A 17,166-nucleotide genomic window follows, 5' to 3' on the forward strand; every position below is an offset into this window, starting at 1 on the left:
TGTATGTGTATGGCGAGTGTATGTGTGTGTATGGCGAGTGTATGTGTGTGTATGGTGAGTGTATGTGTGTATGGCGAGTGTATGTGTGTATGGCGAGTGTATGTGTGTATGGCGAGTGTATGTGTGTATGGCGAGTGTATGTGTGTGCGTGTGTATGGTGAGTGTATGTGTGTATGGTGAGTGTATGTGTGTGCATGGTGAGTGTATGTGTGTGTATGGTGAGTGTATGTGTGTGTGTATGGTGAGTGTGTGTATATGTATGGTGAGTGTATGTGTGTGTATGTGTGTGTATGGTGAGTGTATGTGTGTGTATGTGTGTGTATGGTGAGTGTATGTGTATGTGTGTGTATGGCGAGTGTATGTGTGTGCGTGTATGTGTGTATGTCGAGCGTATGTGTATGTGTGTGTATGTGTGTATGGTGAGTGTATGTGTATGTATGTGTATGGTGAGTGTATGTGTGTATGGTGAGTGTATGTGTGTGTATGGTGAATGTGTGTATGGTGAGTGTATATGTGTATGGTGAGTGTATGTGTGTATGGCGAGTGTATGTGTGCGTGTGCGCTGTACCTTCTTGCGATCGTCCTCATTCTCGATGGGATCCACGGCACAGCAGGGCCGTGCGTACAGCGTGAAGTCGAACTTGCCGTACTTGCAGAAGCCGCAGGCATTGCACAGGAAGGGGTCCTTCTCATCGTAGTTGATGGACCTGGGGGAGGGAGTCACAATTGGGAGCAGGGAGAGTGCAGTGTGAGCACCTCCTACACCTCCTCCTCCTCCTCCTCCTCGACCACCACCACCACCGCCACCTCCTCCACCACCGCCACCACCTCCTCAACCACCACCACCACCTCCACCACCACCACCACCTCCTCCACCACCACCACCACCTCCTCCACCACCACCACCGCCACCACCACCACCTCCACCGCCACCACCACCTCCTCCACCACCACCACCACCTCCTCCACCACCACTTCCTCCACCACCACCACCACTCCCACCACCACCCCCACCACCCCCACCACCACCCCCACCACCACCACCACCACCACCCCCACCACCATCACCACCACCCCCACCACCACCACCACCCCCACCACTACCACCCCCACCACCACCACCACCACCACCCCCACCACCACCACCCCCACCACTACCACCACCATCACCACCACCCCCACCACCACCACCCGCCCCACCTGCACTTGTGACACTGGAAGACGTTTTCGCCGCAGTTGCCACAGACGCCGGGGTTGGCTGGCACGGAGGCGCTGCAGCGGGGACACTGCAGGGTCTCTGCCGAGGCCTGGTGGTTCTCATAGAACTCGGAGAACTCCACCATCAGGTTGGAGGCGACGATGGGCAGCGGCAGGTCCAGCTTCACCTCCGTCTGGCCGGCAGTCAGCGTCAGCTTCTTTGCCTTGTGCCAGCACGCAGGCCTGGTGGGAGGTGGGGGTGGGTGAGGTGAGGTGAGGTGGGTGAGGTGGGGTGGGATGGGGTGGGAATGGGGTGGGGGGTGGGTCAGTGAATGAGTAAATGAGTGAATGAGTAAATGAGTGAATGAGTGAGTGAGTGAATGAGTGAGTGAATGAGTGAGTGAATGAGCGAGTGAGCGAGTGAGTGAATGAGTGAGTGAATGAGTAAATGAGTGAGTGAGTGAATGAGCGAGTGAGTGAATAGGCGAGTGAATGAGCGAGTGAGTGAATGAGTAAATGAGTGAGTGAATGAATGAGTGAGTGAATGAGTGAGTGAACGAGCGAGTGAACGAGCGAGTGAACGAGCGAGTGAACGAGCGAGTGAACGAGCGAGTGAACGAGTGAGTGAATGAGTGAACGAGCGAGTGAACGAGCGAGTGAACGAGCGCGCGACAAAGCTCATCGTGGGACGTCTCCTCCTCTATCTCGTCCACCTCTCCCCCCCCCCCACCTCCATCTCCCTCCCTTCCACCTCCTCCACCACCACCTCCACCACCACCACCACCACCCCCTCCTCCACCACCTCCTCCACTCACCCACCCATCCCCACCCCCCCCCGCCCTCCCCCTTTCCTCCCCCCCCCCCCACCTACTTGTTCTTGAGCTCGACGATGGCCTGCACGGTGTGGTTGTTGTAGTAGAGGTTGACAACGCGCACCATCTTGGAGCGCTTGAGGTCGCCCACCTTGATGGTGACCCTGCTGATGGTGTGGCTGCCCACCAGCTTCACGATCTGCTGCGTCGTGGTGTAGCGCGTGTCCACCTTGATGGACGACAGCTTGATGTTCTGCAGGCGACGCAGACGCGGGGGCCCACCACAAGACGCACAGGCGCACAGGCGTACAGACAGCCGTACAGACAGACACACAGCCGTACAGACACACACACAGACGTACAGACACACACACAGACGTACAGACACACAGCCGTACAGACACACAGACACACAGCCACACAGACACACAGACGCACAGACACACAAGACGTACAGACGCACAGACACACAGCCACACAGACACACAGACGCACAGACGCACAGCCACACAGACACACAGACACACAGCCGCACAGACACGCAGACGCACAGACGTACAGACACACAGACGCACAGCCACACAGACACACAGACGCACAGACACACAGACGTACAGACACACAGACGTACAGACACACAGACGCACAGACGCACAGACACACAGACACACAGCCACACAGACACACAGACGCACAGACACACAGACGTACAGACACACAGACGTACAGACACACAGACACACAGACGTACAGACGCCACCACCGGGAAGGAGGAAGGGGAGGAAGGGAGTGAGTGCAGTGGTGGACACGGACCCCGGGGAGAGTGGCTGGGTGGGAGAGAGCGGCTGAGTGGTTATCACCACCACCACCACCACCGCCCAACCGAGCGAGTCGCTCTGTGTCTGAGCGAGCGAGTCGCTGGGTGTCCGACCGAGCGATTCGCTGGGTGTCCGACCGAGCGACTCTCACAGTCAGACACTGAGAGACGACTCGCTCGGTGTCCGACCGAGAGAGTCGCTGGGTGTCCGACCGAGAGAGTCGCTCGGTGTCCGACCGAGCGACTCGCTGGGTGTCCGACCGAGCGACTCTCACAGTCAGACACTGAGAGACTCGCTGGGTGTCCGACCGAGCGAGTCGCTGCGTGTCCGACCGAGCGACTCGCTGGGTGTCCGACCGAGCGACTCGCTCGGTGTCCGACCAAGCGACTCGCTGGGTGTCCGACCGAGCGACTCTCACAGTCAGACACTGAGAGACGACTCGCTCGGTGTCCGACCGAGCGAGTCGTCGCTCGGTGTCCGACCGAACGAGCGACTTACCGGGTGTCCAAGCGCCGCGATTCGCCGGCAGCACCCCACCCACCCACCCCCACCGCCCACCGCCCCGCCCACCGCCCAAACTCACCGCAAACGGCACCTCGGGGTTGTTGCACACGAGGCACGGCTCACTCTCGAGGTAGTGGCCGTGGAAGTCGACCAGGGCGGCCAGCGCCGTGTAAATGCTCGACGTGGGGTGCCGAGCGAGGGCCACGTTTTGGGCCCGCAGGACCCCCACGGCCAGGCGGGTGTAGGCCCGCAGGCGGGCCTCCGAGGCGCGGGGTGCGCGCAGCGAGAAGTAGCCCAGCAGGTCGACGAACTGGGCCCCCTTGCGGCCGTAGGAGGGCAGCTGGGGCCACAGGGACCACATGAGGTCCAGGAGAGACTCCTGCTGGGAGCGCGTCGAGTTGCTGCGGAGAGGTGGGGAGGAGAAGTGGGGGGGAGAAGTGGGGGGGGGGGGGGTGGGGGGAGAGGTGAGCGGTGGGACAGCGGTTAGCGCTTGCGCCGCTACGCTGCGAACCCCGGGGATAATTATCTGGACCGATTCCTGGGCCTCAGCCGTCAAATGAGTGACCTGGTCTCTAGTGGTGGTGGGTGTAGCGGTGGTGGTGGTGGAGTGGTGGTGATGTGGCGGTGGTGGTGGTGTAGCCGTGGTGTAGCGGTGGTGGTGTAGCGGTGGTGGTGGTGTAGCGGTGGTGGTTTTGTAGCGGTGGTGGTGATGTAGCGGTGGTGGTGTAGCGGTGAGGGTGTAGCATTGGTGGTGTTGTTGTCGTGGAGGTGTGGCGGTGGTGGTGTAGCGGTGGTGGTGTAGCGGTGGTGGTATAGTGGTGGTGGTATAGTGGAGCGGTGGTGGTGTAGCGGCAGTGGTGGTGTAGTGGAGCGGTAGTGGTGGTGTAGTGGAGCGGTGGTGGTGTAGTGGAGCGGTGGTGGTGGTGTAGTGGAGCGGTGGTGGTGGTGGTGGTGTAGTGGAGCGGTGGTGGTGTAGCGGTGGTGGTATAGTGGTGGTGGTGCAGTGGAGCGGTGGTGGTGTAGCGGTGGTGGTGTAGGGGTGGTGGTGTAGTGGAGCGGTGGTGGTGTAGCGGTGGTGGTGTAGCAGTGGTGGTGTAGCAGTGGTGGAGGTGGTGTAGTGGAGCGGTGGTGGTGTAGTGGAGCGGTGGTGTAGTGGAGCGGTGGTGGTGGTGGTGTAGTGCAGCGGTAGTGGTGGTGTAGTGAACATCGCTAGCGCTGGGGGAGAGACAAAGGTGGCCGGGCGTGGTGCTGGCCACTAGGGCCGAACGATTAATCGACTTCAAATCGATTAATCGCAATTTGAAACTTCATTCATTTAACTTAACAACTGCTCTATGTTGGCTTGTTCTGTTTCAATGACAACATTTTAACAAATACACGTTGGAAGCGATGCATGCATATATCTTTTAAGTTCTCATCCTTGCATTACAATATACAGAGAGCACGTGATACGTTTGATGGTGTCGTGCGGTTAATGCTCCCATATTGAACCGAAGCTTAGCTTTACAAAAAAAGTGTAAATCGCAAATCAAATCGCACCGTCAGAAAAATCGGAATGAGATATTTTACCCAAACCGTTCAAGCCCTGCGGCTGGCCACCCACCCCCTCTCTCTGTGCGTGCCACATTGCCGGTAGCCTTCGCGGCCGCTGCCGCCGCCGCCGCTGCTGTTGCTGCTCTAACTCGCTAGCGACAAATTTCGATTGAAAGCTTTCGTGACTGCAAGCATTCATCTTCTTTGGTTCTTTCGGTAAAGTCACCACCACGTAGAATGAGAATAAAATAAATAACACAATAAAATCCTCACGACGTTTCGGCCACAACACAAGCGGGCCTTCATCAGGTGAAGGGATGAGACTGTCTGGAGGGACAGCGCTGGAGCGAACACAGCCAAGCTCAGACCGCAACCTTTAAGCTGTGTGAGAAGAAACGGAGCGCCTTGACAAAGGAATTAGCATAGAATTTAGCATTGAAATAACTGAGGGATTAGCTTGTGATTGGTCACAGAAATAGCTACGTTAAAGTCAAAGCCTGCACATCCACAGAGGCACCTAGTACAAATCAAACACGAGAATTTAGCATTTATATAGCTGAGTGATTAGCTTGTGACTGGTCACAGAAATGGCTATGTTAAAGTCAAAGCATACACATCCACAGAGGCACCCCTTGACAAAGGAATTAGCATAGAATTTAGCATTGATTAGCTTGTGACAATGCTAATTCCTTTGTCAAGGGGTGCCTCTGTGGATGTGTATGCTTTGACTTTAACATAGCCATTTCTGTGACCAGTCACAAGCTAATCACTCAGTTATTCAATGCTAAATTATCCTGTTTGATTTGTACTAGGTGCCTCTGTGGATGTGTAGGCTTTGACTTTAACGTAGCTATTTCTCTGACCAGTCACAAGCTAATCCCTCAGCCATTTCAATGCTAAATTCTCCTGTTTGATTCGTACTAGGTGCCTCTGTGGATGCGTAGGCTTTGACTTTAACATAGCCATTTCTGTGACCAGTCACAAGCTAATCACTCAGCTATTTCAATGCTAAATTCTCCTGTTTGATTTGTACTAGGTGCCTCTGTGGACGTGTATGCTTTGACTTTAACGTAGCCATTTCTGTGACCAGTCACAAGCTAATCCCTCAGTTATTTCAATGCTAAATTCTCCTGTTTGATTTGTACTAGGTGCCTCTGTGGACGTGTAGGCTTTGACTTTAACATAGCCATTTCTGTGACCAGTCACAAGCTAATCACTCAGCTATTTCAATGCTAAATTCTCTTGTTTGATTCGTACCAGGTGCCTCTGTGGATGTGCAGGCTTTGACTTTAACATAGCCATTTCTGTGACCAGTCACAAGCTAATCACTCAGCTATTTCAATGCTAAATTCTCCTGTTTGATTTGTACTAGGTGCCTCTGTGGATGTGCAGGCTTTGACTTTAACATAGCCATTTCTGTGACCAGTCACAAGCTAATCACTCAGCTATTTCAATGCTAAATTCTCCTGTTTGATTTGTACTAGGTGCCTCTGTGGATGTGCAGGCTTTGACTTTAACGTAGCTATTTCTGTGACCAATCACAAGCTAATCCCTCAGTTATTTCAATGCTAAATTCTCCTGTTTGATTTGTACCAGGTGCCTCTGTGGATGTGTAGGCTTTGACTTTTAACATAGCCATTTCTGTGACCAGTCACAAGCTAATCACTCAGCTATTTCAATGCTAAATTATCCTGTTTGATTTGTACCAGGTGCCTCTGTGGATGTGCAGGCTTTGACTTTAACATAGCCATTTCTGTGAACCAGTCACAAGCTAATCACTCAGTTATTTCAATGCTAACTTCTCCTGTTTGAGTTGTACTAGGTGCCTCTGTGGACGTGTAGGCTTTGACTTTAACGTAGCCATTTCTGTGACCAGTCACAAGCTAATCACTCAGCCATTTCAATGCTAAATTCCGTGCTAATTCCTTTGTCAAGGCGCTCCGTTTCTTCTCACGCAGCTTAAAGGTCGCGGTCCGAGCTTGGCTTTGTTCGCTCCAGCGCTGTCCCTCCAGACAGTCTCGTCCCTTCCACTTGACGAAGGCCCGCTTGCGTTGTGGCCGAAGCGTCGCGAGGATTTTATCGTGTTATTCATTTTACTCTCATTCCACGCGGTGGTGACTTTACCGAGAGAACCCCAAGAAGATGAATCGCCAGCGACACTTTGCCCAACAGTCTGTCGCAGGCTACACGGGGGTTGATTCTTCGGTTTTCACACGTAGGCCTTTCGCGACACCAATGTCATTGAGAATGGCGGCGAGTATGCCCGACGATGCTGGAACGTAATTGGCCAGCGAAAACGTCGTGCTGCTCAAGCTGTAAAATGTCGTGGATTCACTCTTCGGCAGCGAACTATTTCTGTTCTTTCGTCGACGTGACGCTTTTTAAAAAAAAATTTTTGCCGATCGGCCGTGCCGGGTTGCGGGCAGGGTTACGGACGCATTCACAAATTAACGGCGATCTAATCCGCGGGGGGAACCTTTACTAGCAACACCCGGGGGGATCTTCGTCTTTGGTGTTATTGTGTGTGGGGAGGGGGGGGCAGGAGAGAGACTCCGAGAGAGAGAGAGACACACGGGGAGACGGAGGCAGGCGCCCGCCCGCCCGCCCGCCCACGCACCGGTAGATGTGCAGCACAAGGGCGTGGGCCTGCCAACGCACGGCCGTGGCGTTGGACTCGAGCAGGAAGCTGCGGACGAAGCGCCCCAGCGTCTCGCGGTCGGCCAGAGCGTTCACCTGGGCCGCGAGCAGCGCGCTCAGCCGCCCCTCCTCCTCGCCCGGCGGCGGCGGCAGCGGCGGCGGCGGCGCCAGCGGCGCGGCCCCGCCGCCTCCGCCGCCTCCGCCGCCTCCGCCGCCTCCGCCGCCTCCGCCGCCTCCGCCGCCTCCGCCGCCTCCGCCGGGCGACGGGGAGGAGGCGGCCGCCGACGACGGCGGCGACCCTGCGGCCAACGCTGCGGTGGCGTCGACGGGATCTGCGGGAGCAGAGGCGCCGGAGCAGGCGCGCACGCAGGCACGTGCCGCGGCACAGACACACGCACCCAGCGGGGAGAGGAGACTGAACGCAAGCTCTGGGAGGGGGGGGGGGGGGGTGGTGGTGGTGGTGGTGGGGGGGTGGGTGGGTGGGGTGGGTGGGTGGGGTGGTGGGTGGGGGGGGTGGGTGGGGGGGGGTGGGTGGTGGGGTGGTTGGGTGGGTGGGGGGAGGGTTAAATGAGTGGGTGGGTGGATCAGTGAATTTGGTGGGTGGGGTGGGTGGGGGGAGGGTTAAATGAGTGGGTGGGTGAGTGGATGAGTGAATTGGTGGGGTGGGTGGGGTGGGATGATGGGGTGGGTGGGAGGGTTAAATGAGTGGGTGGGTGAGTGGATGAGTGAATTGGTGGGGTGGGTGGGGTGGGATGATGGGGTGGGTGGGAGGGTTAAATGAGTGGGTGGGTGAGTGGATCAGTGAATTGGTGGGTGGGGGGTAGAGTTAAATGAGTGGGTGGGTGAGTGGATCAGTGAATTGGTGGGGTGGGTGGGGTGGGATGATGGGGTGGGTGGGAGGGTTAAATGAGTGGGTGGGTGAGTGGATCAGTGAATTGGTGGGTGGGGGGAGGGTTAAATGAGTGGGTGGGTGAGTGGATCAGTGAATTGGTGGGTGGGGGTAGGGTTAAATGAGTGGGTGGGTGAGTGGATGAGTGAATTGGTGGGGTGGGTGGGAGGGTTAAATGAGTGGGTGGGTGAGTGGATCAGTGAATTGGTGGGTGGGGGGAGGGTTAAATGAGTGGGTGGGTGAGTGGATCAGTGAATTGGTGGGTGGGGGTAGGGTTAAATGAGTGGGTGGGTGAGTGGATCAGTGAATTGGTGGGGTGGGTGGGGTGGGATGATGGGGTGGGTGGGAGGGTTAAATGAGTGGGTGGGTGAGTGGATGAGTGAATTGGTGGGGTGGGTGGGGTGGGATGATGGGGTGGGTGGGAGGGTTAAATGAGTGGGTGGGTGAGTGGATCAGTGAATTGGTGGGTGGGGGTAGGGTTAAATGAGTGGGTGGGTGAGTGGATGAGTGAATTGGTGGGGTGGGTGGGGTGGGATGATGGGGTGGGAGGGTTAAATGAGTGGGTGGGTGAGTGGATGAGTGAATTGGTGGGGTGGATGGGGTGGGATGATGGGGTGGGTGGGGTGGGATGATGGGGTGGGTGGGAGGGTTAAATGAGTGGGTGGGTGAGTGGATCAGTGAATTGGTGGGTGGGGGTAGAGTTAAATGAGTGGGTGGGTGAGTGGATGAGTGAATTGGTGGGGTGGGTGGGGTGGGATGATGGGGTGGGTGGGAGGGTTAAATGAGTGGGTGGGTGAGTGGATCAGTGAATTGGTGGGTGGGGGGAGGGTTAAATGAGTGGGTGGGTGAGTGGATCAGTGAATTGGTGGGTGGGAGGAGGGTTAAATGAGTGGGTGGGTGAGTGGATCAGTTAATTGGTGGGTGGGTGGGGTGGGTGGGGTGGGATGATGGGGTGGGTGGGAGGGTAAATGAGTGGGTGGGTGAGTGGATCAGTTAATTGGTGGGTGGGATGATGGCGTGGGTGGGGTGGTTGGGTGAGTGAGTGGATGGGTGAGTAGGTGGGTGGATGAGTGAGTGGGTGAATCGGTGGGTGGATGAGGGAGTGAGTGGGTGGGTGAATCGGTGGGTGGATGAATGAGTGGGTGGGTGAATCGGTGGATGGATGAGTGAGTGGATGGATGGATGAGTGAGTGAGTGGGTGGGTGGGTGAATGGGTGGGTGGATGAGTGAGTGAGTGGGTGAGTGGATGAGTGGGTGGATGGGTGAGTGAATGTGTGGGTGAGTGAATGTGTGGGTGAGTAGGTGGGTGGGTGAGTGAGTGCATCGGTGGGTGTATGAGTGTGTGGATGGATGAGTGGGTGGATGAGCGAATGTGTGGGTGAGCAAGTGGGTAGATGAGTGATTGGGTGGGTAGGTGGATGAGTTAGTGGGTTGGTGGATGAGCAAATATGTGGGCGAGTGGGTGGATGATTGAGTGGGTGGGTAGGTGGATCGGTGGGTAGATGAGCGAGTGGGTGGGTGGATGAGTGAGTAGGTGGGGTGGGTGGGTGGATGAGTGAATCGGTGGGTGGATGAGTGGGTGGATGCGTGAGTGGATGAGTGGGTGAGTAGATGGGTGGATGAGCGAGTGGGTGGGTGGATTGGTGGGTGAGCGAGTGGGTGGGGTGGATGGGTGGATGAGTGAGTGGTTGGGGTGGGTGGGTGGATGAGTGGATCGGTGGGTGGATGCGTGAGTGGGTAAGGTAGGGGAGGCAATCATTGGCAAAATAAAATCAACGAAAATCAGACGCTCCGTACGAATGAATTGGGTGGTGAGGAATGCACGCACACACACGCACACACGCACACACACGCGCACACACGCACACGGACGCGCGCACACACACACACACACACACACGCGCGCACACACGGTCCATGAAACTGATGTAGGACGGCCATTATGAACACCCCCCACCACCACCACCACCACCGACAGACACAGCCGGGCTGGGCTGAACGCAGGAGGCAGAGAGACAAACACACACACACGCGTGTGTGTGTGTGTGTGTAGACACACACACACGCACACATGCGCACACACACACACACACACGCACACACACACCCCATTTCCTCACCATCTTTCTCCTCCCTACGCTCCCTCCGTGCTCCGGGACCTCGGGCACCCGCCGCTCCGCCTTGCTGCTGCTGCTGCTGCTGCTGAACGGTAGGGGGAGGAGGAGGTGGCGGTGGCGGTGGTGGAGGTGGTGGAGCGGAGCGACCACCCACGCTCCCAGATCCTCCTCCTCCTCCTCCTCCGCCTCCTCCTCCGCCTCCTCCTCCGCATAGCGCGCTGGTGAGGAGCTGCAGCAGCACCGGCGAGACGCCCGGGTCCAATAGGAAGCTCGCTTGGAACAGGAAGAAGAGCACAGCTGATCGTGCGGGGGTGAGAGGGGTGGGGGTGGGAGGGGGGGTGAGAGAGGGGGGGTTAGGAGGCGGGTGTGTGAAGGGTGAGAGGCGTGGGTGAGTGGGTGAGTGGATGGGTAGGTGAGTGAGTGGGTAGGTGGGTGGGTGGTTGTGTGAGTGGGTAGGTGAGTGGGTGGGTGCACGGATGAGTGAGTGGGTGGGCTGGATGGGTGAGTGAGTGGGTGGCCGGATGGGTGAGTGAGCGGGTGAGTGGATGAGTGTGCAGGTGGGTTGGACGGGTGGATGAGTGGTGGATGAGTGGTGGCTGGGTGAATGAGTGGGTGTTCAGGTAGGTGAGCGAGTGGATGTGCGAGTGGTTGGATGGGTGGATGATTGAGAGGTGGCTGGGTGAGTGGGTGGGTGAGTGGATGGGTGAGTGGGTGAGTAAGTGGTGGGTGGGTGAGTGAGTGGGTGGGTGGTGTGAGTGGTGGCTGGGTGGTTGGGTGGATGGGTCGGTGGTTGGGTGGATGGGTCGGTGGTTGTGTGGATCGATCTGAGCCAACTCAGCCGTTATGAACCCCTCAGACAGACCAGGCCACTATGAACCCCTCAGACAGACCAGGTCACAATGAACCCCTCAGACAGACCAGGTCACCATGAACCCCTCAGATAGACCAGGGCACTATGAACCCCTCAGACAGACCAGGCCACTATGAACCCCTCACACAGACCAGGTCACTATGAACCCCTCAGACAGACCAGGCCACTATGAACCCCTCAGACAGACCAGGCCACTATGAACCCCTCAGACAGACCAGGCCACTATGATCCCCTCACACAGACCAGGCCACTATGACCCCTCAGACAGACCAGGCCACTATGAACCCCTCAGAGAGACCAGGCCACTATGAACCCCTCAGACAGACCGGGTCACCATGAACCCCTCAGACAGACCAGGCCACTATGAACCCCTCAGACAGACCAGGCCACCATGAACCCCTCAGACAAACCAGGCCACTATGAACCCCTCAGACAAACCAGGTCACTATGAACCCCTCAGACAAACCAGGTCACTATGAACCCCTCAGACAGACCAGGTCACTATGAACCCCTCAGACAGACCAGGTCACTATGAACCCCTCAGACAGACCAGGCCACTATGAACCCCTCAGACAGACCAGGTCACTATGAACCCCTCAGACAGACCAGGCCACTATGAACCCCTCACACAGACCAGGCCACCATGAACCCCTCAGACAGAAGGGCCACTATGAACCCCTCAGACAGACCAGGTCACTATGATCCCCTCACACAGACCAGGCCACAATCAGCCCCTCACACAGACCAGGCCACTATGAACCCCTCAGACAAACCAGGTCACTATGAACCCCTCAGACAGACCAGGCCACCATGAACCCCTCAGACAGACCAGGCCACTATGAACCCCTCAGACAAACCAGGTCACTATGAACCCCTCAGATAGACCAGGTCACTATAAACTCCTCACACAGACCAGGTCACTATGAACACCTCACACAGACCAGGCCACTATGAACCCCTCACACAGACCAGGCCACAATCAGCCCCTCAGACAGACCAGGCCACTATGAACCCCTCAGACAGACCAGGCCACTATGAACCCCTCAGACAGACCAGGTCACTATGAACTCCCCCCTCCCCACTCACTGTCCTCCTTCAAGCAGAACTTCTGCCAGTTGACGGTGCGCTGAGTGGCCACCTCAGCACAGGCCTTCAAGTGCTCCATCTGGGGGGAGGGGAGGGAGGGAGGGGGGGAAATGGGGGGGGAAATGGGGGGTAGAGAGAGAGGAGGTGGGGAGGGGTACGTCAGCCAGCGCCCACCAATGTCGGCACGGCACAGTGGTGGTGGTGGTGACGGTGGTGGTGACGGTGGTGGTGATGGTGACGGTGGTGGTGATGGTGACGGTGATGGCGAGGGCGGGCGTGGTGCTAGCCTTCATAGGTGCTCGCCAACATCATCATTACCATCTCCACCCACCCACCCATCTCCCACCCACTCACCCACCCACCCATCTCCCACCCACTCACTCACTCACTCACCCACCCACCACCAGCCCCACCAGCGTGTCGTATTGAAGCGTCGGCCTATCACTACAATCACACCCACCCACCTCGCACCTCCAACCCACCCACCCACACACCCACCCACACACCCACCCACCCTCCCGCACACGCACCCACCCACGCACCCACCTCCAACCAACCCACCCACACGCCCACCCGCCCACCCGCACACCCGCCCACCCGCCCACCCGCCCACACGCCCACCCACACACCCGCCCACACACACCACACCCACACACCACACCACACACCACACACACCCACCCACACACACCACACCACACACACCACCCACCCACCCACACACACACCCCCACACCACACACCCCCCCCCACACACACCACACACACCCCCCCCTACACCCACCACACCACACACCACACACACCACACCCCCCCCACACACACACACCACCACACACACCACACACACCACACACACCACCCCCCACACCACACCACACACACCACACACAACTCACCAGCCCCACCAGCGTGTCGTACTGCAGCGTCGGCCCTCCGCCTCCTCCGCCCGCCGGCCCGCTCTGCCCGCTCTGCCCGACCAGGGTCGCGGCGCTCGCCAGCGCGATGGGGGCGCCGCCGCCCCGCGCCAGCAGGCCCTGCTCCTCCAGCAGGCGGTGCACGGAGCGCATGTGTGACTCCAGCGCGTGAAGGTCGCGCAGCTGCCGGTAGCGCTCCTTCGAGCCGCAGATGAACAGGAGCAGCTTGCGCACCTGACGGCGCACGAATGGCGTCTGCTGCTGCGTCATCAGGTACTGGTGGTGGTGGTGGGGGGGTGGTGGTGGTGGGGGGGTGGTGGTGGGGGGGTGGTGGTGGTGGTGGGTGGGGAGAGAACGGAGTGGGAGGCGATTGGTTATTCGTTGATGGGTTGGGTGAGCCCGTGGGGTGTGTGTGTGTCTGTGTGTGTGGTGCGGGTGTGTCTGTGTGTGGTGTGGTGTGTCTGTGTGTGGTGAGTCTGTGTGGTGTGTCTCTGTGTGGTGAGTCTGTGGGTGTCTCTGTGTGGGGTGAGTCTGTGTGGTGAGTCTGTGGTTGTATGTGTGGTGAGTCTGTGGGTGTCTGTGTGGGTCTCTGTGTGGCGAGTCTGTGTGGTGAGTCTGTGGGTGTCTCTGTGTGGTGAGTCTGTGGGTGTCTCTGTGTGGTGAGTCTGTGGGTCTCTGTGTGGTGAGTCTGTGTGGTGAGTCTGTGGGTCTCTGTGTGGTGAGTCTGTGTGGTGAGTCTGTGGGTCTCTGTGTGGTGAGTCTGTGGGTGTCTGTGTGGTGAGTCTGTGGGTGTCTCTGTGTGGTGAGTCTGTGTGGTGAGTCTGTGGGTCTCTGTGTGGTGAGTCTGTGGGTCTCTGTGTGGTGAGTCTGTGTGGTGAGTCTGTGGGTCTCTGTGTGGTGAGTCTGTGGGTGTCTGTGTGGTGAGTCTGTGGGTGTCTGTGTGGTGAGTCTGTGGGTGTCTGTGTGGTGAGTCTGTGGGTCTCTGTGTGGTGAGTCCGAGTCTCACTGCTTTGTCATCCAAATATACAGCAGCAGCAGGCATTGTCAGGGGTCGGGATCGAACCCACGACCTCCTGTGTACCAGGCGAGGTAGCCAACATCTCATCAGGGTCAGGATCGAACCCACGACCCACTGTGTACCAGGCGAGGTAGCCAACGTCTCATCAGGGTCAGGATCGAACCCACGACCCACTGTGTACCAGGCGAGGTAGCCAACGTCTCATCAGGGTCAGGATCGAACCCACGACCTCCTGTGTACCAGGCGAGGTAGTTAACAACTCATCAGGGTCGGGATCGAACCCACGACCCACTGTGTACCAGGTGAGGTAGCCAACGTCTCATCAGGACGGGCATCGAATCGACGAACTCCTGTAAACCAGGCGAGGTAGTTAACATCTCATCAGGGTCAGGATCGAACCCACGACCCACTGCGTACGAGGCGAGGTAGCCAACGTCTCATCAGGGTCAGGATCGAACCCACGACCTCCTGCGTACCAGGCGAGGTAGTCAACAGCTCATCAGGCTCAGGATCGAACCCACGACCCACTGCGTACCAGGCGAGGTAGTTAACATCTCATCAGGGTCAGGATCGAACCCACGGCCTCCTGTGTACCAGGTGACGTAGTTAACATCTCATCAGGGTCAGGATCGAACCCACGACCCACTGTGTACCAGGCGAGGTAGTCAACATCTCATCAGGGTCAGGATCGAACCCACGACCTCCTGTGTACCAGGCGAGGTAGCCAACGTCTCAACAGGACGGGCATCGAATCGACGACCCACTGCGTAAGAGGCGAGGTAGTTAACATCTCATCAGGGTCAGGATCGAACCCACAACCTCCTGCGTACCAGGCGAGGTAGCTAACGTCTCATCAGGGTCAGGATCGAACCCACGAACCACTGCGTACGAGGCGAGGTAGTCAACATCTCATCAGGGTCAGGATCGAACCCACGACCCACTGCGTACGAGGCGAGGTAGACAACATCTCATCAGGGTCGGTGATCGAACCCACGACCCACTGTGTACCAGGCGAGGTAGCCAACGTCTCATCAGGACGGGCATCGAACCCACGACCTCCTGTGAACCAGGCGAGGTAGCCAACGTCTCATCAGGACGGGCATCGAACCCACGACCTCCTGTGTACCAGGCGAGGTCGTCAACATCCCCCACAGGCTCCGTGGCGTCCCCACACCTCGCACAAGTAGTAGAACCACGCGTGGTCGAACGCCGGCTGCGGCAGCGAGGGGTCTCCGTCAGCGGTCTTCTTCATCTGGTAGGGCAGCCGCAGCACCATCTCTGTGAGCAGCTGCGGGTAGGCCTCAAACACATCCGCAGCGTGGCCCTGCAGGTAAACACACGCGGACACAGAGAGACACACGCAGTGATATATATATACACAAGACACAGAGATACAGAGACACACACACAGATATATATACACACACACACAAGACGCAGAGACACACACATATATATACACACACGCACACACACAAGACAGAGGCACAGAGACACACAGAGATATACACACACACAAGACAGAGACACACACAGAGATATATATACACACACACACACAAGACACACGCAGTGATATATATATACACAAGACACAGAGATACAGAGACATACACACAGATATATATATACACACACAAGACGCAGAGACACACAGAGATATACACACACAAGACACAGACAGAGAGAAAAAACACAAGACAGATACACACAGAGATATATACACACACACAAGACAGAGACACAGAGACACACACAGAGATATACACACACAAGAGACACAGAGACACACACAGAGATATACACACACACAAGACAGAGACACACAGAGATATTTACACACATACACAAGACAGACACAGAGACACACAGACACACAAAAATATACACACACAAGACAGAGACACACACACAGAGATATATACACACACACACATACACAAGACAGAGACACAGAGACACACACAGAGATATACACACACACATACACAAGACAGAGACACACACAGATATATATACACACACAAGACAGACACAGAGACACACAGAGATATATACACACACAAGACAGACACAGAGACACACACAGAGATATATACACACACAAGACACAGAGACACACACACAGAGATATATACACACACATACACAAGACAGAGACACAGAGACACACACAGATATATATACACACACAAGACAGACACAGAGACACACACAGAGATATATACACACACAAGACAGACACAGAGACACACACAGAGATATATACACACACACACGACAGAGACACACAGAGATATACACAAACACACACAAGACAGAGACACAGAGACACACACAGAGATATACACACACACAAGACAGACACAGAGACACACAGAGATATCCACACACACAAGACAGAGACACACACAGAGATATATACACACATACACAAGACAGAGACACAGAGACACACACAGAGATATATACACACACACAAGACAGAGACACAGAGACACAGACACACACAGAGATATACACACACAAGACAGACACACAGAGACACACACAGAGATATACACACAAGACACAGAGACAGAGACATACAAAGATATATACACACAAGACAGAAAAAACACATATATAGTTAGAGAGATGTACACATGATAATTATTTTACTCACATCGGAGGAATCTGAAAAGCTATGAAGCTCTTTTTTGTATTCCCCACCCAACTCACAACTCACCCACCCAACTTACAACTCACCCACCAAACTCACAACTCA

The 17,166-nt window shown here is 56.5% G+C and overlaps 1 protein-coding gene across 1 annotated transcript in view; it reads right to left on the reverse strand.

Annotated features, from left to right (window-relative positions):
• The window catches only part of LOC116937404 (E3 ubiquitin-protein ligase UBR4), a gene marked incomplete at its 5' end in the record, with an annotated part of 266,747 nt that overhangs the window by 184,081 nt on the left and 65,500 nt on the right, over positions 1-17,166 (reverse strand). The window contains 9 exon segments of the mRNA XM_076058468.1: positions 569-707; positions 1,201-1,440; positions 2,069-2,262; positions 3,411-3,732; positions 7,482-7,833; positions 10,511-10,804; positions 12,465-12,543; positions 13,364-13,657; positions 15,574-15,723. Of these exon segments, the coding sequence (XP_075914583.1) occupies positions 569-707; positions 1,201-1,440; positions 2,069-2,262; positions 3,411-3,732; positions 7,482-7,833; positions 10,511-10,804; positions 12,465-12,543; positions 13,364-13,657; positions 15,574-15,723 (2,064 nt within the window).

The sequence above is a fragment of the Petromyzon marinus genome (assembly GCF_048934315.1).
Source record: "Petromyzon marinus isolate PM22_M1 ecotype Great Lakes invasive population chromosome 75 unlocalized genomic scaffold, UKy_Petmar_22M1.pri1.0 chr75_unloc.2, whole genome shotgun sequence".
NCBI lineage: Eukaryota > Metazoa > Chordata > Hyperoartia > Petromyzontiformes > Petromyzontidae > Petromyzon > Petromyzon marinus.